The sequence below is a fragment of the Dama dama genome, chromosome 15, assembly GCF_033118175.1.
Source record: "Dama dama isolate Ldn47 chromosome 15, ASM3311817v1, whole genome shotgun sequence".
Lineage (NCBI taxonomy): Eukaryota > Metazoa > Chordata > Mammalia > Artiodactyla > Cervidae > Dama > Dama dama.
Genome location: NC_083695.1, coordinates 17370601 through 17389718, shown reverse-complemented (window position 1 = coordinate 17389718; position 19118 = coordinate 17370601). Strand labels below are relative to the sequence as shown.

The window sequence follows — 19118 nt, the reverse complement described above, 5'->3', positions numbered from 1 at the left end:
TAACTGTTTTTCTTCTTTTGCCCTGGCCTTCAATCCAGGCGTCCTTTGGGCTCAACATGTGGGGTACTCTCCCAGTCAGTAGCTATTGCGGCTCAAAAGGGCCCCATTAACCACCCTGGAGAACTCGCCCGGATCCCGTCACTCCCCTCCCAGCAGCGCCCCCACTCTGCGCGGCCCCGATCCGCACGCCCCTGCCCCGCCCTACTACTAGCCGTCCAATCCCCGGCTCCGTTCTGGGAGCGTCACAATGGCGCCCCCGCGGCTCCGCCCCCGGACGCCCGCCTTGGAGACCCCGCCCCTCCGCGGTCTTTGCGTCTTTCCGGCTCCGTCTTGGAAGTGGGACTGCGCCGCGTCTTGTTGGAGAAGCAGGTGGGATTGTGCGGGGAAACCGGTCAGCTTTTACGCCGGGAGCCGGGAGCGGGGCGGGGGCGTGAGTTACTGGGGCTCCTGTTCCTGGGTGCTTGGGCGTGGGGCCGAGGAGGGGTAGGGCACTCCGAGAGGTTTAGGGCTTCCGGAAGCGCCAAGTGCGCACAACGGGCGGGGGTTGTGGACTCGGGCCTGCCGCGTGCCTGAACCCGCCCCTCGGGGCCCCCTCTCGGGGCGCGCTGCCAGGGGTTTCCATGGTGATGGTAAACAAGCCTCAACTGCCTCAGCCACAACTGCCAAGTCCCTGGCATTCCACCCTCCTCTAGGTGCTTAGAGGGACGACCAAGGTGCCGGATGTGAAGAAAAGCGGGGGCGTGGAGACTCGGAGCCCGAGGTGAGGGGTGGGACAGGCGGTGTCCGAGGCTGGCATACCAGGGACTGGCCGGGAACTTGGCACTTGGCATTGAGGGCCGAGGGACTGAGATTTGGGGGTCAGCGGAGGCGGGAGCTGGGGTGAAGGCCCTCACACCCGGAACCGATTGGGGTCTGGGCCTACGGGGGGAGTTGGGACCGCGGGGCTGAGGTTTGGAGTCGGAGGAAATGGAATCTGAGGTCAGGGGCTGTGTATTCAGGGACCGACAGGGTACTGAAAGGGGACCCGGCCCACTGAGGGTGGGGACCGCGGGATTGAGATTTGGGCTCGAGGGAGGTGGATTTGAGGTCAGGGGCCTTATATTCCGGCACGAGACCGCGGGGCTGAGGTTTGGGCTTGGGGAGGCAAGGAGGGGTAAGGAGAGTCTAATGCGGACTCCAGAGGAAGCAGAGCCCTAGCGCCTCTGGCAGGAGTAGGGTGGGAAGACCAGGCAACCGCTCGAGGAGGGTCATTTTAAAATGAAAGCGGTACGTACTTGCACGTGGCTGAACGCGTCCACGAGTTGAACTAGACTAGTTTGGACCTGACTCCTCCCCCCTCCCACGTTCCCGCTTGCCGAGCCTCCACTTTCGAGCGTTGCGGCCTTTTCTTCCTCTCCGTGCGGTGTGTGTTCCTTGAGCCCCATCTTCATTCGTCTGCTGTCGGAGGTATCCTTCCTGTATTTTGGTTGAAATTCTAGTTCTCATTGTCTTGGCCTGGTGACCACACTTCTACTGAGCTATCTTAATTTGGCCGTTTCTTTTTTCTTGTCCTGAACTACTTTTATCTTTGAATGTGCTTTCTGCCTGTTCTTGCCTGCGCTCAAGAAACTTCTGGACGCTGTTAGCGCTGCGCCTCCACCTCCCTGTTCCCGCGTGGCTCTCTGAAGGCGGCGCCGGGCAGCCCGCGGGAGGCTTCGCGAGTCACGGGGACCCGACTGCCCTTGGACCCGGGTCTTTTACCTGAACGGTTGGAGGGGCCGTAGGACTCTCCCCTTTAATATGTACTCTAAAGGGGCTCTCAGAGGTTCCCAACAAATAACCCCAGGCTCTGGAGAGCCGCCCCACCCCTCCCCCCACTTCGCCGGGCACCAGCGAGTCCCGCGTCCCTTGGGACGCCCTTGGCAGTTTTCTTCCCCTGGAGGTCCTAAGACGAACCACTGTGCTTCACTAACTGTTTTCGAGGTTGTGGGGGGAGAGCGCCTGTCTGCCACTGCGGCCGGGTGCTCGGCGGGAGAGCGGCCCGCGAGCGGCCATACCCTGAGGGGGGCAGTGCGGCCGCGGTGGCTTCCGGGAACCGCCGGCTGGGAGGGGGAGGGGCGCAGGCGGCCGGGGTTGGGGGCGGGCCTGGCGTGTTCCGACCCTCGTGGAACTCGAAGGGTTGAAGGCGGGAAATCTTTTAAAAAACACCATCGAAACTATCCATTTTACTATAATTGTCAGTATTTCAGTCACGTTTTTAAAAGTTGACTTTCTGAATTTCTAGTAAAAATGAAAATAGTCTCGGGTTCTCCAGATAAAAACCTATTAGGGCCTATCAGTGAAAAGTGATGTTTTCAGTGCTAATTTTTAGGCTTTTTTTTTTTTTTTTTTTAAAGGTAATTTCTGCGCTTAATGAATATTGAGAGAGATCGCTTTGTTACTGGTGTTTAGCAGGTTCATCCTTTGCCTTGGGGGATCTCATCTTCCTGTGTGCGTTCTCTGTAAGTTGATTCGGTTTTTTATTTCCGTTTTATGGTGTCTGTTTTTTAACGTTTATTTTAGTAACGTTCTTTTTGTATTATTTGCTTTTTGTTGCTTTTTTCTTTTAACTGGCAAGTGACTGGTTTTCACTTGAGTACTATTGTTACAGAGCTCCCTTTAAACATAAAATAACTGAAAAAATGTGAGTTGATTTGAGGAGAGTTAGTCCTTGTTTTGGCCGAAACTGAGGGAGAGTGTGGAGAGAAGGGGTGTGTGCCCTTTGGTGTCGGTTCCTGGAGACACTACAGAAATGGAGGGGGCCACCTTCCACAGAGCTGACTATACCACCAACCTGCCCTCTCCAATCTGAGCTCTGGTTCTCAGATTCTTTGTAGAAACACATTAAGTGACCCTTAACTGGATCCACCCACAGAACTAGGTGTTTTTCCACATTTTCTGATCGCATGCTCATGACCAGTTTGCAGGGAGGTGTTACTGAGTTCGCATCATACAGATGTGTCTTAGGGATATAGGTGGGACTGGGACGCAGGTCTGCCTGAGGCTTCAGTCCTCTACCACGGCCCCTGCCCCTAGTTAGCTGCCACAAAGGCTCTTGAGGAAGACAAAAAACGGGGCAGAGGGAGAGCCAGGCTCATCCAAGACCAGCTTATTTTACAACAAATCCCAGGCATAGTAAGATTTTTATTCATAATTTTGTATTTCTAAAGACTTTTAAAATATCGCAATACCATTATCACACCTAAAAAATAATAATTCCTTGATACCTAATACTCATTGTTCACATGTATCTGATTGTGTAATATTTTTATATAGCTGGTTGGTTTGATTTGGGATCCAAACAAGTTCATTATATATTTGGTAGATAAATATCTCTTGAGTTATGTGGGTTTTTTTTTAATGTGTGTTTGTTTTTTAAATTATTTATTAGGCTGTGCTGGGGTGCTGCATGCAGGATCTAGTTCTCTGACCAGTGATGAAACCTGGTCCCCCTGCATTGGTAGCACCATGTCTTAGCCACTGGACCACCAGGGAAGTTTCCTTTATAGTTTAGGCTAGAGCCACACTGTCCAATAGAAATACAATGCAAGTCACATAATTTAACATTTTCTGATGAAAAGAAACATACAGTTCACTTTAGTAATTTAGTTTAATGTGATATGTATATACCTTGAATAGATCCAAAATATCACTTCATCATGTAATAAATTTTCATGCTTTTTTCCTGAACTAAGCTTTCAGAATCCAATGTGTGCTTATTTTATAGCACGTCTCAATTTGCACCAGCCACATTTCAATTGTGACAAGAGGCTCCCTTATTAGACAGTGATGGTCTAAAGGTTTTCTATTCTTAAAGTTTCTTCTTATGCAGAATTCAGGTTTTGTGTCTCATGTAGAATTCTTTTCTCACACTCTGGGTTTTTCTGACTGCATTTCCATGGAGCTGTTTGAGTTTCTGTCCTCTGCATTTCCTGTAAAATGTTAGTTAATCTCTATATGCTGTTCTGATGCCCTTGAGGTTTTTTTTTAAATATTGCATTGGAGGTGTTTTGTACTCCTGCCAGAGACACTTATTGGTTGGTGTCCTTTGTGATGTTGGCAGCTATTGATTGTTCTCTAGATGCATTGTTTTGTTAATTATTTCCAAATCTGTGATGTTTTAATTCAGTACTCCTCCTTATTCATTAGCAGGAGTACTCCTATAAAGAGGAAATTTTCTTCACCATTTGATTACTCTAAGATGTACTTTTATAAAAGGCAGGTTAAGGTTTTGATTTCTTTTTTATATTTATCAATATCTAGCATAATGAATTGAACCTTTAGTATGTGCCAAAATCAGTAATTTTTCTGGTATCATTATGAAGTCATGGATTTTATCATAGAGGATGTGTTTTAATCCTTTGTAAAAAGCTTTTATTCTCTTTGATGCTCACATTATTCAATTTTTGGCTGATGGGAGTGACTTTCTTGACTCAACTTCATACTTCATATGTCTTCATAGTCTTTGGCTTATTGTTTAAAATTAAGATATAATACTTTCTTAAGTCGATCCATCAAAGTTCATTCAACTGGACCTCTAGTGATGGGCAATTGGGTTATTCTAGTCTTTTCGTATTAGAAATAGTGCTGCAATGCTTGATTTACAATTCTAATTTATCTTATGTGGCGATGAGCATCTTTTCATGTCAGTATTCTATCAATTGTCAATATCTCTAGCCTTTTAAAATTTTTTTGGAATGTTAGACTTTGTCTTTTTAGAAGCTCTCTATATGTTAAAGATATTAACACTTTGGGGGAGTAAATTGCAAATGTCTTTCCCATTTTATCAGTGGTGTTTTTGCATAGCTTATGCTATTTTTAGCCATGCATAAGATGTTTAGGTTGGGTTGTTGTTTTTTTTTTTTGATGTGTGTATATTTGTAACCCTATATGTGAGTCATAATCAGACAAGCTCTCTACTTCCAGTGTGAAGAGGAATTTTGTAATTTAGGATATTTCTTAGCATTTCTTAGAAACATGAAAAATTCTTAGTTAACTCTTATTTTACCTTCCTTAATATGCTAATATGACATCAGTGATTGACTTTGAAATGAATTACAATGGGATTCTTGGAATAAATCCAACTTGATCATTATGTATTAAGTAGCTTTGTGTATTGTTGGATTTGGTTGTCTTATGTTTATGTAGGAATTTTTCATGTGAGTTCTGGATTGAAATTAGCCTGTGAAATTGGATAAACATTCTAAAACTCTTGGCAAAATCAATTCCAAGTTTATTGTAGATTAAAATGTTTAAAAATGTAGATGAAGACAACAGAGCCTTTAAGTTTAAGAAATGTCCATATGGCCTTGGGCCAGGAGAAAGATCTCTGAAAGGACACAAAAATCGATTCTCATTTAAAGGAAAAATGACAAGAATGAAAAAATTCTAAACTATTATGTTTCTCTTAACAGTATGCCTTTTCAAAAGTCCTGCCTATATAAATATTAGAAATTCCTACCACATTCTGTCCTTTTAAGTTTATCTGCACGCAGGGATGGTCCACGATTCACATCTCCAGTCTTCATCTTCGCCCTACTTGAGGTCTTTTCTGCTTTACTTAACAAATATTTGGTTTGAATAGTGCTGTCCAATAGAATTATGATATAAATGCTTTTTTTTTTTTTTTTTCATTTTGATATAATTCACATACCATACAGTTTACCTTTTTAAAGAGTACAATTCAGAGGGTGTTTTTTTAATTCACAAAGTTGTAAAAAGCCATCACCACTAATTCCAGTATGTTTTTCTTGTTTGACTAATTAAAGTGTAGTTGATTTCTAATACGTTAATTTTAGGTGTAAGCACAGTGATTCAGTTATTCATGTGTACATTCTTTTTCCTTCAAGGTGATTACAAAATACTGAGTATAGTTCCCTGTGCTATGTAGTTAGATCCTTGTGGGTTATCTATTTCATGTATGTATATGTTAATTCCAACCTCCTAATTTATACCCCCTCCATTTGGTATAAGTTTATTTCTATGTCTGTGAGCCGCCTTTCTGCTTTGTAAGTGTGTCTTGTTTTTAGTGTCTACCTATAATCAGTATCATATTTGTCTTCTTTGTCTGGCTTCACTTAATATGATAGTCTCTAGGTCTATCCATGTGGCTACAAATGGCCTGGTACATATTATGTTGAAACATTCCTGGAATAAATTCCACTTCATTATGGTGTATAACCCTTTTTATAGGTTGCTGGATTCATTTTGTTAGTGTTTTGTTGGGATTTTGCATTTATGCTCTTAAGGGTTATCTTGTGATGTCTGGTTTTGACATCTACAAGTGTATTAATTTGCTAGGGCTGCCATAACAAAGTTCTACAGACTTGGTGGCTTAAACAGAAATTTATTGTGCCATAATTCTGAAGGGTAGAAGTCCTGCATTATGGTATCAGCAGGTTTGGTTCCCTCTTGAGAAGCTTGAGGGATAATATGTTCCAGACCTCTCTGTTTGATTTTTAGGTGGCTGTCTTCCCTCTGCTTTGTGTCCACATTGCCCCTTCTTCATTTTGGAATACAGACCACATTAATTATGTCATTTTTTAATTTAGCTATTTCTATAAATATATCCAAGTCTGGTCACATTCTGAGGTACTGGGGTATCTTTAACATAAGAATTTTGGGGACATAATGTTCAGCCCATAACAGGGGTAATTAATACTGGTCTTGTAGAATGAGTTGAGAAATGTTTTAATCGTTTATTTTAATATATTGTGGTTAGTTCAAAACATCCAAAATATCACTTCAATATGTAATGAAAAAATTGAAAGTGAAGTCATTCAGTCGTGTCTGACTCATTGTGACCCCTGTAACCTGCCAGGCTTCTCTGTCCATGGGCTTTTCCAGGCAAGAATACTGGAGTGGATTGCCATTTCCTTCTCCAGGGGAATCTACCCAACTCAGGGATCAAACCTGGGTCCTCCCGCATTGCAGAAATATGTAATAAGTATTTTAATTGTTTTTTTTTTTTTTTACCCTTTCTTTGGCTGCACTGCAAGACTTCTGAGATCTTAATTTCCCAACTAGCTATTGAACCCTTGCCCTCAGCAAGTGAGCAAGCAAGTGGGATCCTAACCACTGGACCACCAGGGAATTCCCTGCAATTCATTGTATATGTATTGTGTATGTACTAAATTGTATCACTTGCGGCACTTCTTAGTTTGTTCTTGCCACATTTCAAGCGCTATGGGCTACTGTATTTTTATCCTTTGTACCTAACCTGTTCTTTTTTTCAAAGCAGTTTTCCTTTGTACTTTAAATGTAGGAGTTTACCAACATATGCTTGGTTTGTGTGTTTTTAAAGTATCTGGGGAGCTACACAACAGTTTATCTTAAGCCAGGAAGGTTTCCTTTCATTCTTTATCTCTTCTCCTGCCTCCATTTTGTCTTTTTACTCTGCAATTCCTGTCATTCACATGTTGTTTCTTCTGTCCTGTCTCCTCTTATATGAGTTCTCTGAATTTCATCTCTTCCCCCTTGTTCTCTTTTTTTCTCCCCTTTGTTTTGAGCTTATTTCTTCTATTTGGTTTTCCAAGCCACTAACCTTTCTTCCATTATTGACCATAAATCAAAACTCAGTTTTTAGCACTGGAAAATGTTTCATTCTGTGTTCAAGTATCTGAATTTTTTCTGTTAAAATATTAAAGTTTAGTGCAGTACTTTTCCTAGAAAACCGTTCTAAGCTGTTGCCCGAGTTGTATTACTGTTGCTGGAGCCTCTTTCAAGTACATAGCCCTGTTCCTTTGCTGCTCTTCGCTCTGTTCTCCACTCCCCTGGCATAGTGTGCTTGTGGTCCTGAGCAGTGAACATTGAGCACCAGGAGCTATAACTGCCTCCATTCCTATGGCACCTGCAGGTGATCTGACCTAGTCCCACGAGGAAGTTCCAGGCCTCCTGAATGGACTGTGGGCGTTTGTTAATACAGGTGATAGATATTTCCCTCTGTTGAGAACAGATTTTAGCACTGGAGATCTAGTGTTTCTTTTTTTATGAACTGCCACACCTGATATTTTTTCTGTTCTAAGTTTAGATCTTGATCCTTGAGTCACCAACAAAATGCAGTCAATATCATGGAACGACTTTTTGTTTTTTATGTTGGCTAAAAAATTGTTCCTTGTGTTCATTTCAATACAGACATTATAGATATCATTTCAACACAAACATTACAAATATGATTTACCTAGCATTATATTGCACTATTTTTGCTTTTTAGTTAACACAGCTTTTGAGAAATAAACACTGGGGAAAACAGTGTATTATTACCCCAGGCTTAGCTACAGTAAGGTAAAGAGCCTAATAGTCTAAAGATAATGGAAAACAGCCTTCCTGTTGCTTTCAAATTATGACATATCCTCTTTGACATATGAAAATGTAATGGCAAACATTTAGTGTCAGTGTATTTTAATCACCCATCTGTAGCTTTTCTCTTTTTTAATTGAAGTTAATGTACAATATTGTGTTAGTTTCTGGTGTACAGAAAAGTGATTCAGCTCTCTATACCTTTTCATATTCCTTCCCATTATAAATTTTTACAAAGCAACTAACACCAAAGCATATCCTAACAAATGACTGCATTTTAAAAATATAAATAATTTGAACAAGTATCCAGGGGGAAATAGGTAATGTACAAAGGAAAAATAGAAAACATGGTCTACTAACTTATACTTTTAAATCTTACCTGTATACTAGCGTAAAAATGTTTTAACATTTCTACCCCTGTTCATGCTTCTGATCTGTTTAAATGTCACTGCCTCAGAATCCCTATATGAGTTAACCCCCATTTTCTAATTTGGGGTTATTTCATAATTTGTCATCAGATGTTTATTCTTTATTGATTCCTAGTCCACCGTTCTGTGGACTCTGACTTAGCACAGTGCCTGCATCTTGTAAGTGCACAATATTTCTGGGTTAATGAATGACTTGAGATTGAGTAAATTTTATCCTGCTGCATATCACTCAAATCCTTTGACACAGTTGAGTTTCCACTACAATGTTTTTGTTGCAGGGTACCATCAATTCTTCCAAAATTTGTCTTATCTCTTCCCATCTAGTTTCCATGCATCTGTTCCCATCATTCATTTCCAGAGAGCAGCTAGATTGTTCTGTTGGAAAGCAAAACTCTTTTCCATTGGTCTTAAAGTAAATAAAGCCCAAAGTACAGTATCAGGCCTTCAGGGCTTTGGGGGAATCTTGTTCTGCTTCCCTCATTGATCTCAGTCCTGGCTGCAGGTGTTTTGGGGTGTTTTCTGTCCCAATACTTTGCCCTGTGTATTCTGTACATGTTGTTCCTTCACTGGGCAGGAACCCTATCGTGACTGATGAATTATTAACACTCAGCTAGCCAGTGTCATCAACCAGTTAAGCCAAGAAAGCGTATATAACACTACTAAACTGAAACAAATACACTGGAAAAAGTGAGAAAATGGATGTCAGTCGTGTAAATTACCAAGAATATGTTTTGAAGAGGATTTTAGGAAGTGAGAAAAAAAATGCTCAGGAAGCAGTCAGGGTACTCATTTCTGTAGGTAACTCTTTTCCCAAACAAACTAATTTTGTGGCTTAATTTTTCTTCAGAATATTCTCTCTTGAATGTATGAGTTTTTAGTGTCTTTCTCATTTCTGTGGGATAGCTGCATTTTAAATCCTATCACCCAGCTTCAATAGCTACCAGTTGTGGACAGTTTTTCTTTACATCCCCCATTTACTTTCTACTTAGAGATAATTTTTTTTAGAGATAATTTTGAGGCAGATCCCAGCCATCACACCATATCACCCACAAATATTTAAAAATGTATCTCTAAAAAGTAATGCCTTTCATTTTAGGATAACTAATTCTGTAACCTAAGTAAATAAAATACTTTAATATCAAATTTCTAGTCAGTGTTCAGGTATTTCCAAAATTGTCCTATATTTGCCAATTTGTTTGAATCAAGATCCATATATTTCCCATATATTGTGAATCCTTGATAATCCTTGATAATTCTCTTAAATTTCTTTTATTCAGTAAGTGCTCCCTTGAAGCTATCTTGGTGAAGGACAGACTATTGTGCTTATCCAGTTTCCCAGTCTGCAAACTGCATTATTACATTCTCATTCCTTTTTCTCTATAAATTCTGTAATTTGTTATCTCTAGTAAGCAGATTCTTAGACTTTAAAAGATAGAGTTTATTACTAAAAATATTAAACATACACAAAAGTAAAGACAATAGTATAAAACTCCACATACCCATCCCCCAGCTTCAATAATTACTAAATCGTGGCCCATGTTGTTTCGTCCGTACTGACTCCCACCACTCAGATTATTTAGAAACAGATTCTAGATAATCATACGAATCTCTTAACGACTTAAAAGAAATCACAGCAACAAAGCTACAACTAAAATTTTAATAGTTTCTTCATATAAATTCAAGTCACTGCTAACATTGCAATTGCCTTATAATTGTTTTCCAGTTCATTTGAATTAAGATTCAAGTGTTCATAAAATGTAATTGTTTGCTAGGTTGTAAAGTTTTAAGAATTGCAAGTGTTAAAATTAATCCTTTTAAACTGAAAAAATAGTTATATGACTGCTCAAATCTACAAAACAAGGTACTGTATATATCTATATACAAAGAGGGTTCTACCTTTTGTTCATTAGCTTTCATTCGGAATTCTTTCCTGCCTTAAAGAGTTTGTGTTTTTAATTTTACGGTTTCTCCTGCCTTAAGAGTGGTGCCGGCCACTCCTCCCCTCCCCTCCCCTCCGCCCGTACTATGGACTTTTCTCTACCCTGTCACCTCTCCTGAGAGCTCACTCAGAACGGGCTTCCTCGTTGCTTTCCTTCCCTCCTCCCACTTCCTGCCTGGGCCGACCGCGCGGCCGCACCTGCAGGACGCGTTTCCATTGGTGACATCTTGGCGGGCCCGCCGGTGGCACTTCCTCCTTTACACCCCGTGACCCACGTCCGGCTCGCCGCCCTCCCAGTCACGCGGCCTCTGCCTCCGGGACGCAGCCCCGTGCGCCGGCCTTCCGCACTCCAGGCCCCGGATCCGTCGTGGTGAGCCGCCGCCAGCGGACGACCCCCGCCCGCACTCCCCCCAGCCCCCGTGGGTCTCGGGAACTCCCCTACCTCCTCCCGCGCAGCCGCCCTCTACCCCAGGAACTCTTTCTGCCCTCTCCTCGCTGCCCCAGGAACTCCCCCTCCCCCACCTACCCTGCGTCTCCAGGAAGTCCCCCCGACCCGACCGGGAGCTCCGCCTCCAGCTCCAGGAGCCGCCCGCCCCCGCCTCGGGTCCCTGGAACTCTTCCTCGCGGCTCCACAGAGCCCCTCGGATTAGGGAGCTCCGCCTTCCCTCCCCTGCGGCTCCGGGAAGCCCGGGCCGGAGAACTCTTTCCCACTTCGCGAACACTTTGGCCTCTCTCGGCGGCCAGAAAACTCTGCCACCCTAGTGAGTCCCCGCTGCCCTGGGAGCCCCCTCCCACCTCGTGCCCCTGGAGCCTAAGTCTCGTGACCTTCCCCTCCCCCCACCTCGCCCGGCCAGGCAAGCCTCTCCCTCCCCCCACCCGTAGCTCGCTCCGCCCCGGAAGCTCCCGCTGACCCCGCCCAGGCCCGTGGATGGGGCGCCCTGTCGTCGGGCCTTCCTGTAGGGCTTTGCCGACCCAAGGCTGTCGGATCGGCGGTTGGAGGCCGAGCGAATCCCTTCACGTCCCAGTGCCCCCGCCAGCAGCCTAGCGTCCGGGACTGATACCGCGCTTCCCGCCGAAATCGCTCAGACGCGCCCCTGGCGGCCCGTGGCCGCGAGTTTGAGAGCGCACTTTAAATCCTGGTACGAAGCGTTTGCCCCCAGCCAGTTGAGTTTCAATTTCAGGTTAATAACAAAAGGAGGTGCACCTGGCCTTTCCGCGGAATCTTCTCCGTTTTTAAGCGTCGGGTGGAGTTGGGGGTCCTTTGGCTGTAAACTGCGCTTGCTGGTTGAAAATAGAAATCGGTCCTGCTCTCTTCAGCGGTAAGTTTTAGGGCAGAGTCAACTGCGTAATCCTGAGGCGGCGTCTCCCGCGGACTGTGATTTAAGAGGTAGAACTTTCTGATTAATTAAGACAGCCACTGCAGTCTGTGCGTGCTGGCAGCTGTAGGTTAAAATTCATTTACAAGTAAAGGCGAGAATGCTTCTCAGGCTCCACTGGGACACGGATAAAGCAGGGTGAAGCCGGGGAGCTGCTGAGTTCCCGTCCCTGAATAGAAACGGTGGGGGCGCAGCTTCAGCCGCCCTGTGTACTTCGTAGATAAACCTAATCAGTCGGGCGCTGGAGGTGCGCCCTGTTTATCTCGATGGGGCTACCTGGATCTGAACTAAATCCTGCCTAACCAGTATAGTATAGAGTGAGGTAGAACTCTTGTGGAATACCTCCTGGGAGCAGTTAGATATGCTGAATCTCGGCCCCGGCCCAGATCTATTGTTTGAAAATCTGCATTTTAACAAGATCCTTGGGTGGTCCTTGTGCACAGTTAAAGTCATAGACCTGTTGCGGGCAGGGGGGTGGAGTTGTGCAAAATCAGTCTCCAGGTGCTGGACCCAAGAGTAGTGTTTGTAACACTTGGCCCCAGTGGTGTCGACGGGCTGTCGGGGAGCCGGGTGGGAGACTAGTGTATATCCTTAACGCTTGAACATGTGTGCGCCATGGTTCAGCCACTTGGGAATCGGTTTCCTCGCGTCTGACCGCCCCTGGGTTTGCATGTCCGAACAAGGGCTTTTGGTCTGCGGACCACACTGGAATGAGCAGGTAAGGTAGGTGGCAGGGTGATAAAACCCAGGCAAGGAGTTCAGACCACTAAGGTGACCGGGCTTTACCCTTTAGATTCTACTCTAAATAGAGTAGAGGAGAGGGACAGTTGATGAAGCCTCTTGAAAACCCTCGTCTCGAGAATTTGAAACTGTTAAACTCTTAAATTGTAGTACTTTATATAGGTTTTGCTCCCCAAAGTAGTATGTCATGTAACAGAGGATGCAAGACAGGTACTGTGTCTACGACAACAGGCTCAGGGAAACTGACTTTTTTCAATTCTACGGTTCTAAAACTAAAAATGTGCTTTAACGAATTCGCTGGACATACCAAAGTCTGCGGACAGCTTTATTCTGTGGTTGATGGTAGATTGATGGTTTTCCTATTTTAAAACATTGAAACACTACCTCCCCTTATTCTTTCTCAGATAAAAGAGCAGTGTTAGATCAAATACAGGTCTCAAGAAATGAAGTTATTAAAAACAGGGGAAGGAAAATCTTTTTAATATCTCCACCCAGACCTCCAGGGATGTTTGCAAATTGTAAATACTGTTTATAGTAATAAAAACTACTTTTGCCTGGAGCACGTAACTGAACACGGCCTGGTCTCCAGTGCAACTCCTCTCCCCCGCCCGCCTTCTGCTTCCGGAACCGCTCCTCGCCCCAGCCCCGCCCAGAAGGTGCACCTCCCACTCTCGGTATTTAAATTTTCTTACCCCTGTTAGGGTTTTCTGTACAGAATGCGCCTTCTGAGTAAATCTTTCAGGGCAAGTGGGAGGGTTCCAGGCTGTTAGTCTCTGTATTACCCTTTGAAAAAGGTAAACCTTTCCAAAGCTGTTGGGGTGGGGCGGGCGTGTACCTACTTTAGGGCAACCCAGCGCTTAAGGCTTGCTTAAGGCCTGGGCTCTGACTTCGGAGAGGAGCTCAGAGCCGGTCTCAGCTAGGGGATTGCTGCCTCTGCTCTCTCCGGGAGTGCTGGGGCATTAAAACAAGATATCCTTGTCGCTTTTTTTTAGGACGATTCGTTACCTACCTGGAGTGTCTTCGACTGTGGGCATCCCCCGCTGTTCTTTAAGGTGAGCTATTTTAAGAAAACGAATTCTCAGTTTATGATTTTCTTGATGCAGAAAACTTCCTGAGTGAAGTTTTTTTTTCACTAGCTGTAAATCTAATGTTGAGCAGAAAGTCATTTCTTATTTCCACAAGTTTTAGTTAATGTTCTAAGTACTGAAAGTCTGCGAAGAATCCAAATGTAGAGGATTCTGAGGTCAAAAGTAAGGATATTGCTTTATGTATTAGAAGTACATCCGTGTTTTGGAAAAGTGCTCTTTTCGCTTTATAATTTTTGTTTTGGGCACTTTTAATTCTTACATGAAATATTTGTTCTTTTACGTGTGTTTTTTTTCCCTTCCTTCTGCTTGTCTTTTTTAACCTAACCAGACTGCCATATTCTAGAAGGTGATGTTGGCCCCACGTGGCCATCAGTTAATCTCTTGCTAATCTTGGGCCTGCTGTGCTGGGAGTGGGACTACAGTGACCTACAGAACAGATAAGTCTGTTGCTGCGAGCCTCTCAACGCAGTTGCAGAGTTTTAAACAAATTATGAATTGTTTACCTAGAATGCTCTGGGATCATAGAACTATAGATTTAATTTGTTGGGGGGGGACGGGGAGAAAGTCTTGTGGAAAAGTTGGTAAATATAAGCTGAGACCATAAGGATTAGTGGGATTTAGCTAGACAGAAGATTGGGTGGGCTATCTTCCGACATATAATTACTATGTCAGTTCCAGTGGAGCAGAGAGCCTGCCACTTTTCAGGCACAGAGAAATACGGAAATAGAGCAGTTTGTTTGCTTTCTAATGCAAGTGTGTTTCAGGTCAAAGTTTCAAGGCCTGAGCACCCCCTTGGCCCTGTGGTTTGTGTTCAAGACAGTGGGGAGCCACTGAGGAGTTGAAACAGTAGAGTGACATAAAATTACTCTTAAAACAGCTACAGGTTGGGCTGGCACAAAGGATTGGAAAAGTTGCAGATGTGAATGTCTTGGAAAGGGCTTGTTGGTACAGGAACTAGAAAGGGAAGAAGGTGATGCCCAAAGATGATGATTTGATATTCAAATCAAAACGTCAAGCAGTGTGCTAGGGACCAAGGAAAGATATGAGAAACCTTTATATTTGTTTGGGAGTCAAGAGTTACTGAATAGAATTTACACATGGATTAGGAATAGGATTAGGGTGGAGAATGGGATCACCCCCTAAAGAAACGATGAGCTCATTAGACTTAAGGGCTTTCAAGTTGTCCAGAGATTGCTTCAGTTTCATTCTAGAGCTTTTGGGTGACAGGTAAGGCCATTTATGCTGCAACCAGGGAACTGTAGAAGAGTTTCAGAAAACAGCGGTGTTCATTTGTGGTACATAGGTTGAACTATGGAATGGAGTTTGTCTAGGCCAGTCTTGGCCTTGGGGAGTCTAAGTCTAGGAACTTGTGTGTCCCGAACCCAGAATTGGCCCTGGACATAAAATGAACAAGTGAGGTTGCCTGTAAAAAGGGGACCAGTGATTGTGTATGGTTAAACCTTGGGGAAGAGGCAGAGTACCTAAGGAATTAACAGGAAAACCAAGAGCCAAGAGAAGAAAGGATTTCCAGAGAGAATGGTTAAATCCTGTGGGCATGGAAGAGATGGAGATAAAATGTTTCTTTTCTTGCCATGGAGGTCCTTGGCAGAGTGAGATGTCCCACTAGTTTGGTGGGGTAGGGTGGGGCGTGTAAGAAGTCTTTTTGAGGATGAGATTTCACTGAAAGGGAAAGCAAAACGAAGTAGCTGGAGGCAAAGTTGGTATCAGGAAAGATGTATCTTGGGGGCGATTAGAAATGAGGAAATCTTAATAAGGAAAATAGCGTTCAGTGAAGTTTGTGTGAAGAGGGAGATTCCTTGGGGTGGGTGGAGTTGACCAGAGCAGAGCCACAGATAAGAGCTCAGCTATAAAAGAAGCAACTCCTTTGTTTATAAATTTCTAAAACTTGTTCTGATTAGCTTCACCAGGTCTCTATTAAAGCGATTTACTTTTCCTTTTCTCACCCTTCATGCTTTCTAGTTTTAATTGTGGCGTTTTTAGACATCTGTCCATGTTTTGCTCTGATAGTGTAAATATACCATGCCATTTGAGATAGTTTTGGGATTGATATGAGGTAAGATTCTGTTTTATCTTTTTCTGTGTGATAATTAATGTGCCTAGATTTTTTTTGAAAAGGCATCTTTTACCACTGACTTAATAGCTACGTCTGTTATACTTGATATCAAATGACAATTTCATAAAACAATTTCTGTATACTTGTGCCTCTTCTGAATATATTTTTGGCGCTATCTGTATTTTTATTGTCTATGTTATTCATATATTGGTGTCTGACTCAGCTCCTGCCTTTCAGAATGCTGCCCTTCGACATGGATTTGACCTTTACTTTTTTTTCAGCTTGGACTCTGGGTGTCAGATGCCACTTACACTTCATGGCACTCTGTTAGGAGGGGCACCTGTCATGCCTCTTATACAATGAAGAGTTTATTCCCTTTCTAGTTCCTCAGTGAAACACAGCGAAGTATGTGTTACATTGAACAACGTAATGTGTTTTATTTTGTTTTTTGGGGGGGATCATGCTGTGCTGCTTATGGGACTAGGGATTGAACCCAAGCCATGGCAGTGTGAAACTGAGAAGCATATAATTTGATTTCCATGTTTGCATCACATATAACTGATAACTCTGCTGATGGACTTACCTGTTTGTTTGGATATGTCTTAATTTGACCTCACACTTGATTGGGGTTTTGAATAGACAATGGGACTTCCTACCTACTCTGTTGCCTTTTACTTTAGTAATGCAGTAATCTTGTTTTTCTTTAGTTCCATATTCTTGTTATCCATGTTAAGTGAAAATTTATGTAAAGTAGTTTTTGCTTTCTTTTCAGCCACACAAAGCTGCACCCGAGCTTGTTTGACGTCTGCTCTGTCGAGTGTCCATGATGTTGGGCCCTGAGGGAGGTGAAGGCTTTGTGGTCAAGCTCCGTGGCCTGCCCTGGTCCTGCTCTGTTGAGGATGTGCAGAATTTCCTCTCCGACTGCACGATCCATGACGGGGTCGCAGGTGTTCATTTTATCTACACTAGAGAAGGCAGGCAGAGTGGTGAGGCTTTTGTTGAACTTGAATCAGAAGATGATGTAAAATTGGCCCTTAAAAAAGACAGGGAAAGCATGGGACATCGGTACATTGAAGTGTTCAAGTCCCACAGAACCGAGATGGATTGGGTGTTGAAGCACAGTGGTCCAAATAGTGCTGACACTGCCAATGATGGTTTCGTGCGACTTCGAGGACTCCCGTTTGGATGCACCAAGGAAGAGATCATTCAGTTCTTCTCAGGGTTGGAAATCGTGCCAAACGGGATCACATTGCCTGTGGACCCCGAGGGCAAGATTACAGGGGAAGCCTTTGTGCAGTTTGCCTCACAGGAGTTAGCAGAGAAGGCTCTAGGGAAGCACAAGGAGAGAATAGGGCACAGGTATATTGAGGTGTTCAAGAGCAGTCAGGAAGAAGTTAGATCATACTCGGATCCCCCACTGAAGTTCATGTCAGTGCAGCGGCCAGGGCCCTATGACCGCCCTGGCACAGCCAGGAGGTATATTGGCATTGTCAAGCAGGCAGGCCTGGAGAGGATGAGGTCTGGGGCCTACAGTGCAGGCTATGGGGGTTATGAGGAGTACAGCGGCCTCAGTGATGGCTACGGCTTCACCACCGACCTGTTCGGGAGAGACCTCAGTTACTGTCTCTCTGGGATGTATGACCACAGGTATGGAGACGGCGAGTTCACTGTCCAGAGCACCACTGGACACTGCGTCCACATGAGAGGGCTGCCCTACAAAGCTACAGAGAACGACATTTACAACTTCTTCTCCCCGCTCAACCCTGTGAGAGTCCACATTGAGATTGGCCCTGATGGAAGAGTGACCGGCGAAGCTGATGTTGAGTTTGCCACTCACGAAGAAGCCGTGGCAGCAATGTCCAAAGACAGGGCCAACATGCAACATAGATACATAGAACTTTTCTTGAATTCCACAACTGGGGCCAGCAATGGGGCATATAGCAGCCAGATGATGCAAGGCATGGGGGTGTCAACCCAGTCCACTTACAGTGGCCTTGAGAGCCAGTCTGTGAGTGGCTGTTACGGGGCTGGCTATGGTGGCCAGAACAGCATGGGTGGATATGACTAGTTTTGTAGTAGAGTTATTTCAGTCAAATTTTCACAGGCAGCCAACAAGCAGTGAAAAGCAGTTATTACTCTAGAGGAAGCTATGGGACCCATTTTGCACCATGAGTTTGTGAAATCTGGATTAAAAAATTACCTCTTCAGTGTTTTCTCATGCAAACTTTCTTCTAGCATGTGATATTAAGTAAACTAAAACTATTTTCAGCTTTTCTCAATTAACATTTTGGTAGTGTACTTCTGGAGTGATGTTATCTGAGTTTAAAGTAGTTTTAAGTATGTTAAATGTGGATCTTTTACACCACATCATCGTGAACACATTGGGGAGGTGTGCTTTTTTGGAAAACTCAAGGTGCTAGATCCCTAATTCAAAGAGGACATTTCTCATGTTTGTTCATTCTAGTTTATTTTCATTTAAAATCTCTTAGGTTAAGTTTAAGCTTTTTAAAAGTTAGTTTTGAAATTTGAGACACATTACTAATACTGTAGGAATTGGTGAGGCCTTGACTTAAAAAACTTTCTTTGTACTGTGATTTCCTTTCGGGTGTATTTTGCTAAGTGAAACTTGTTAAATTTTTTTGTTAACTAAATTTTTTTCTTAAAATAAAAAGACTTTTTCACAATGACTGGCACAGACTATATACTCACCAACAAATAGCAAAATGACTTGGGTGGTTGAATTTAATACTGCTGTGTTATAGTGTGAATTTTAAATTTAGCACTATGATTTCCCTTGTGTTCTTAAAACAAGGCTAAATTAAAAGTCAAATTTAAAAACATTAAACACGAGTGGAAATGGTGACTAGAAACATAATAGAGTTCCAGTTTTCCTGTGACTTTCTATTCATCAGCCATTTGTAATATCCTGCTGTTCCTTTATACTAGGGTGGCACCTATTCATAGCTAGGGGTCTTTAGTTTTTGGTGCTACATACATTGAGTCATTAGCCAAAATTTATGGTTTTATATAAGATGTGCTGTTTGGCACAGTCTCCCGTGTTTATGATTATTTCTATAGGACACTCCTGGGTTACAGTTATTGGTTATTGCAGGATATGCATATTCTGAAGTTTGAGACCTACATCCAAATTGTTGG

The 19118-nt window shown here is 43.5% G+C and overlaps 1 protein-coding gene across 13 annotated transcripts; it reads left to right on the top strand.

Moving 5' to 3' along the window:
- Positions 1-274: 274 nt before the first annotated feature.
- Positions 275-18649, top strand: HNRNPF (heterogeneous nuclear ribonucleoprotein F). 13 transcript variants are annotated; one of them, XM_061161552.1, is made up of 4 exons: positions 275-369; positions 2376-2480; positions 13793-13852; positions 16735-18649. In XM_061161552.1, exon 4 carries the CDS (start codon positions 16786-16788, stop codon positions 18028-18030), a length of 1245 nt encoding a protein of 414 aa, XP_061017535.1. In that variant the 5' UTR covers positions 275-369; positions 2376-2480; positions 13793-13852; positions 16735-16785; the 3' UTR covers positions 18031-18649. The 13 variants fall into 13 exon arrangements, with proteins under 13 accessions (XP_061017535.1, XP_061017546.1, XP_061017541.1 ...); XM_061161563.1 differs by having other exon boundaries at positions 16717-18649; XM_061161557.1 differs by lacking the exon at positions 275-369 and adding an exon at positions 698-760.
- Positions 18650-19118: the final 469 nt, after the last annotated feature.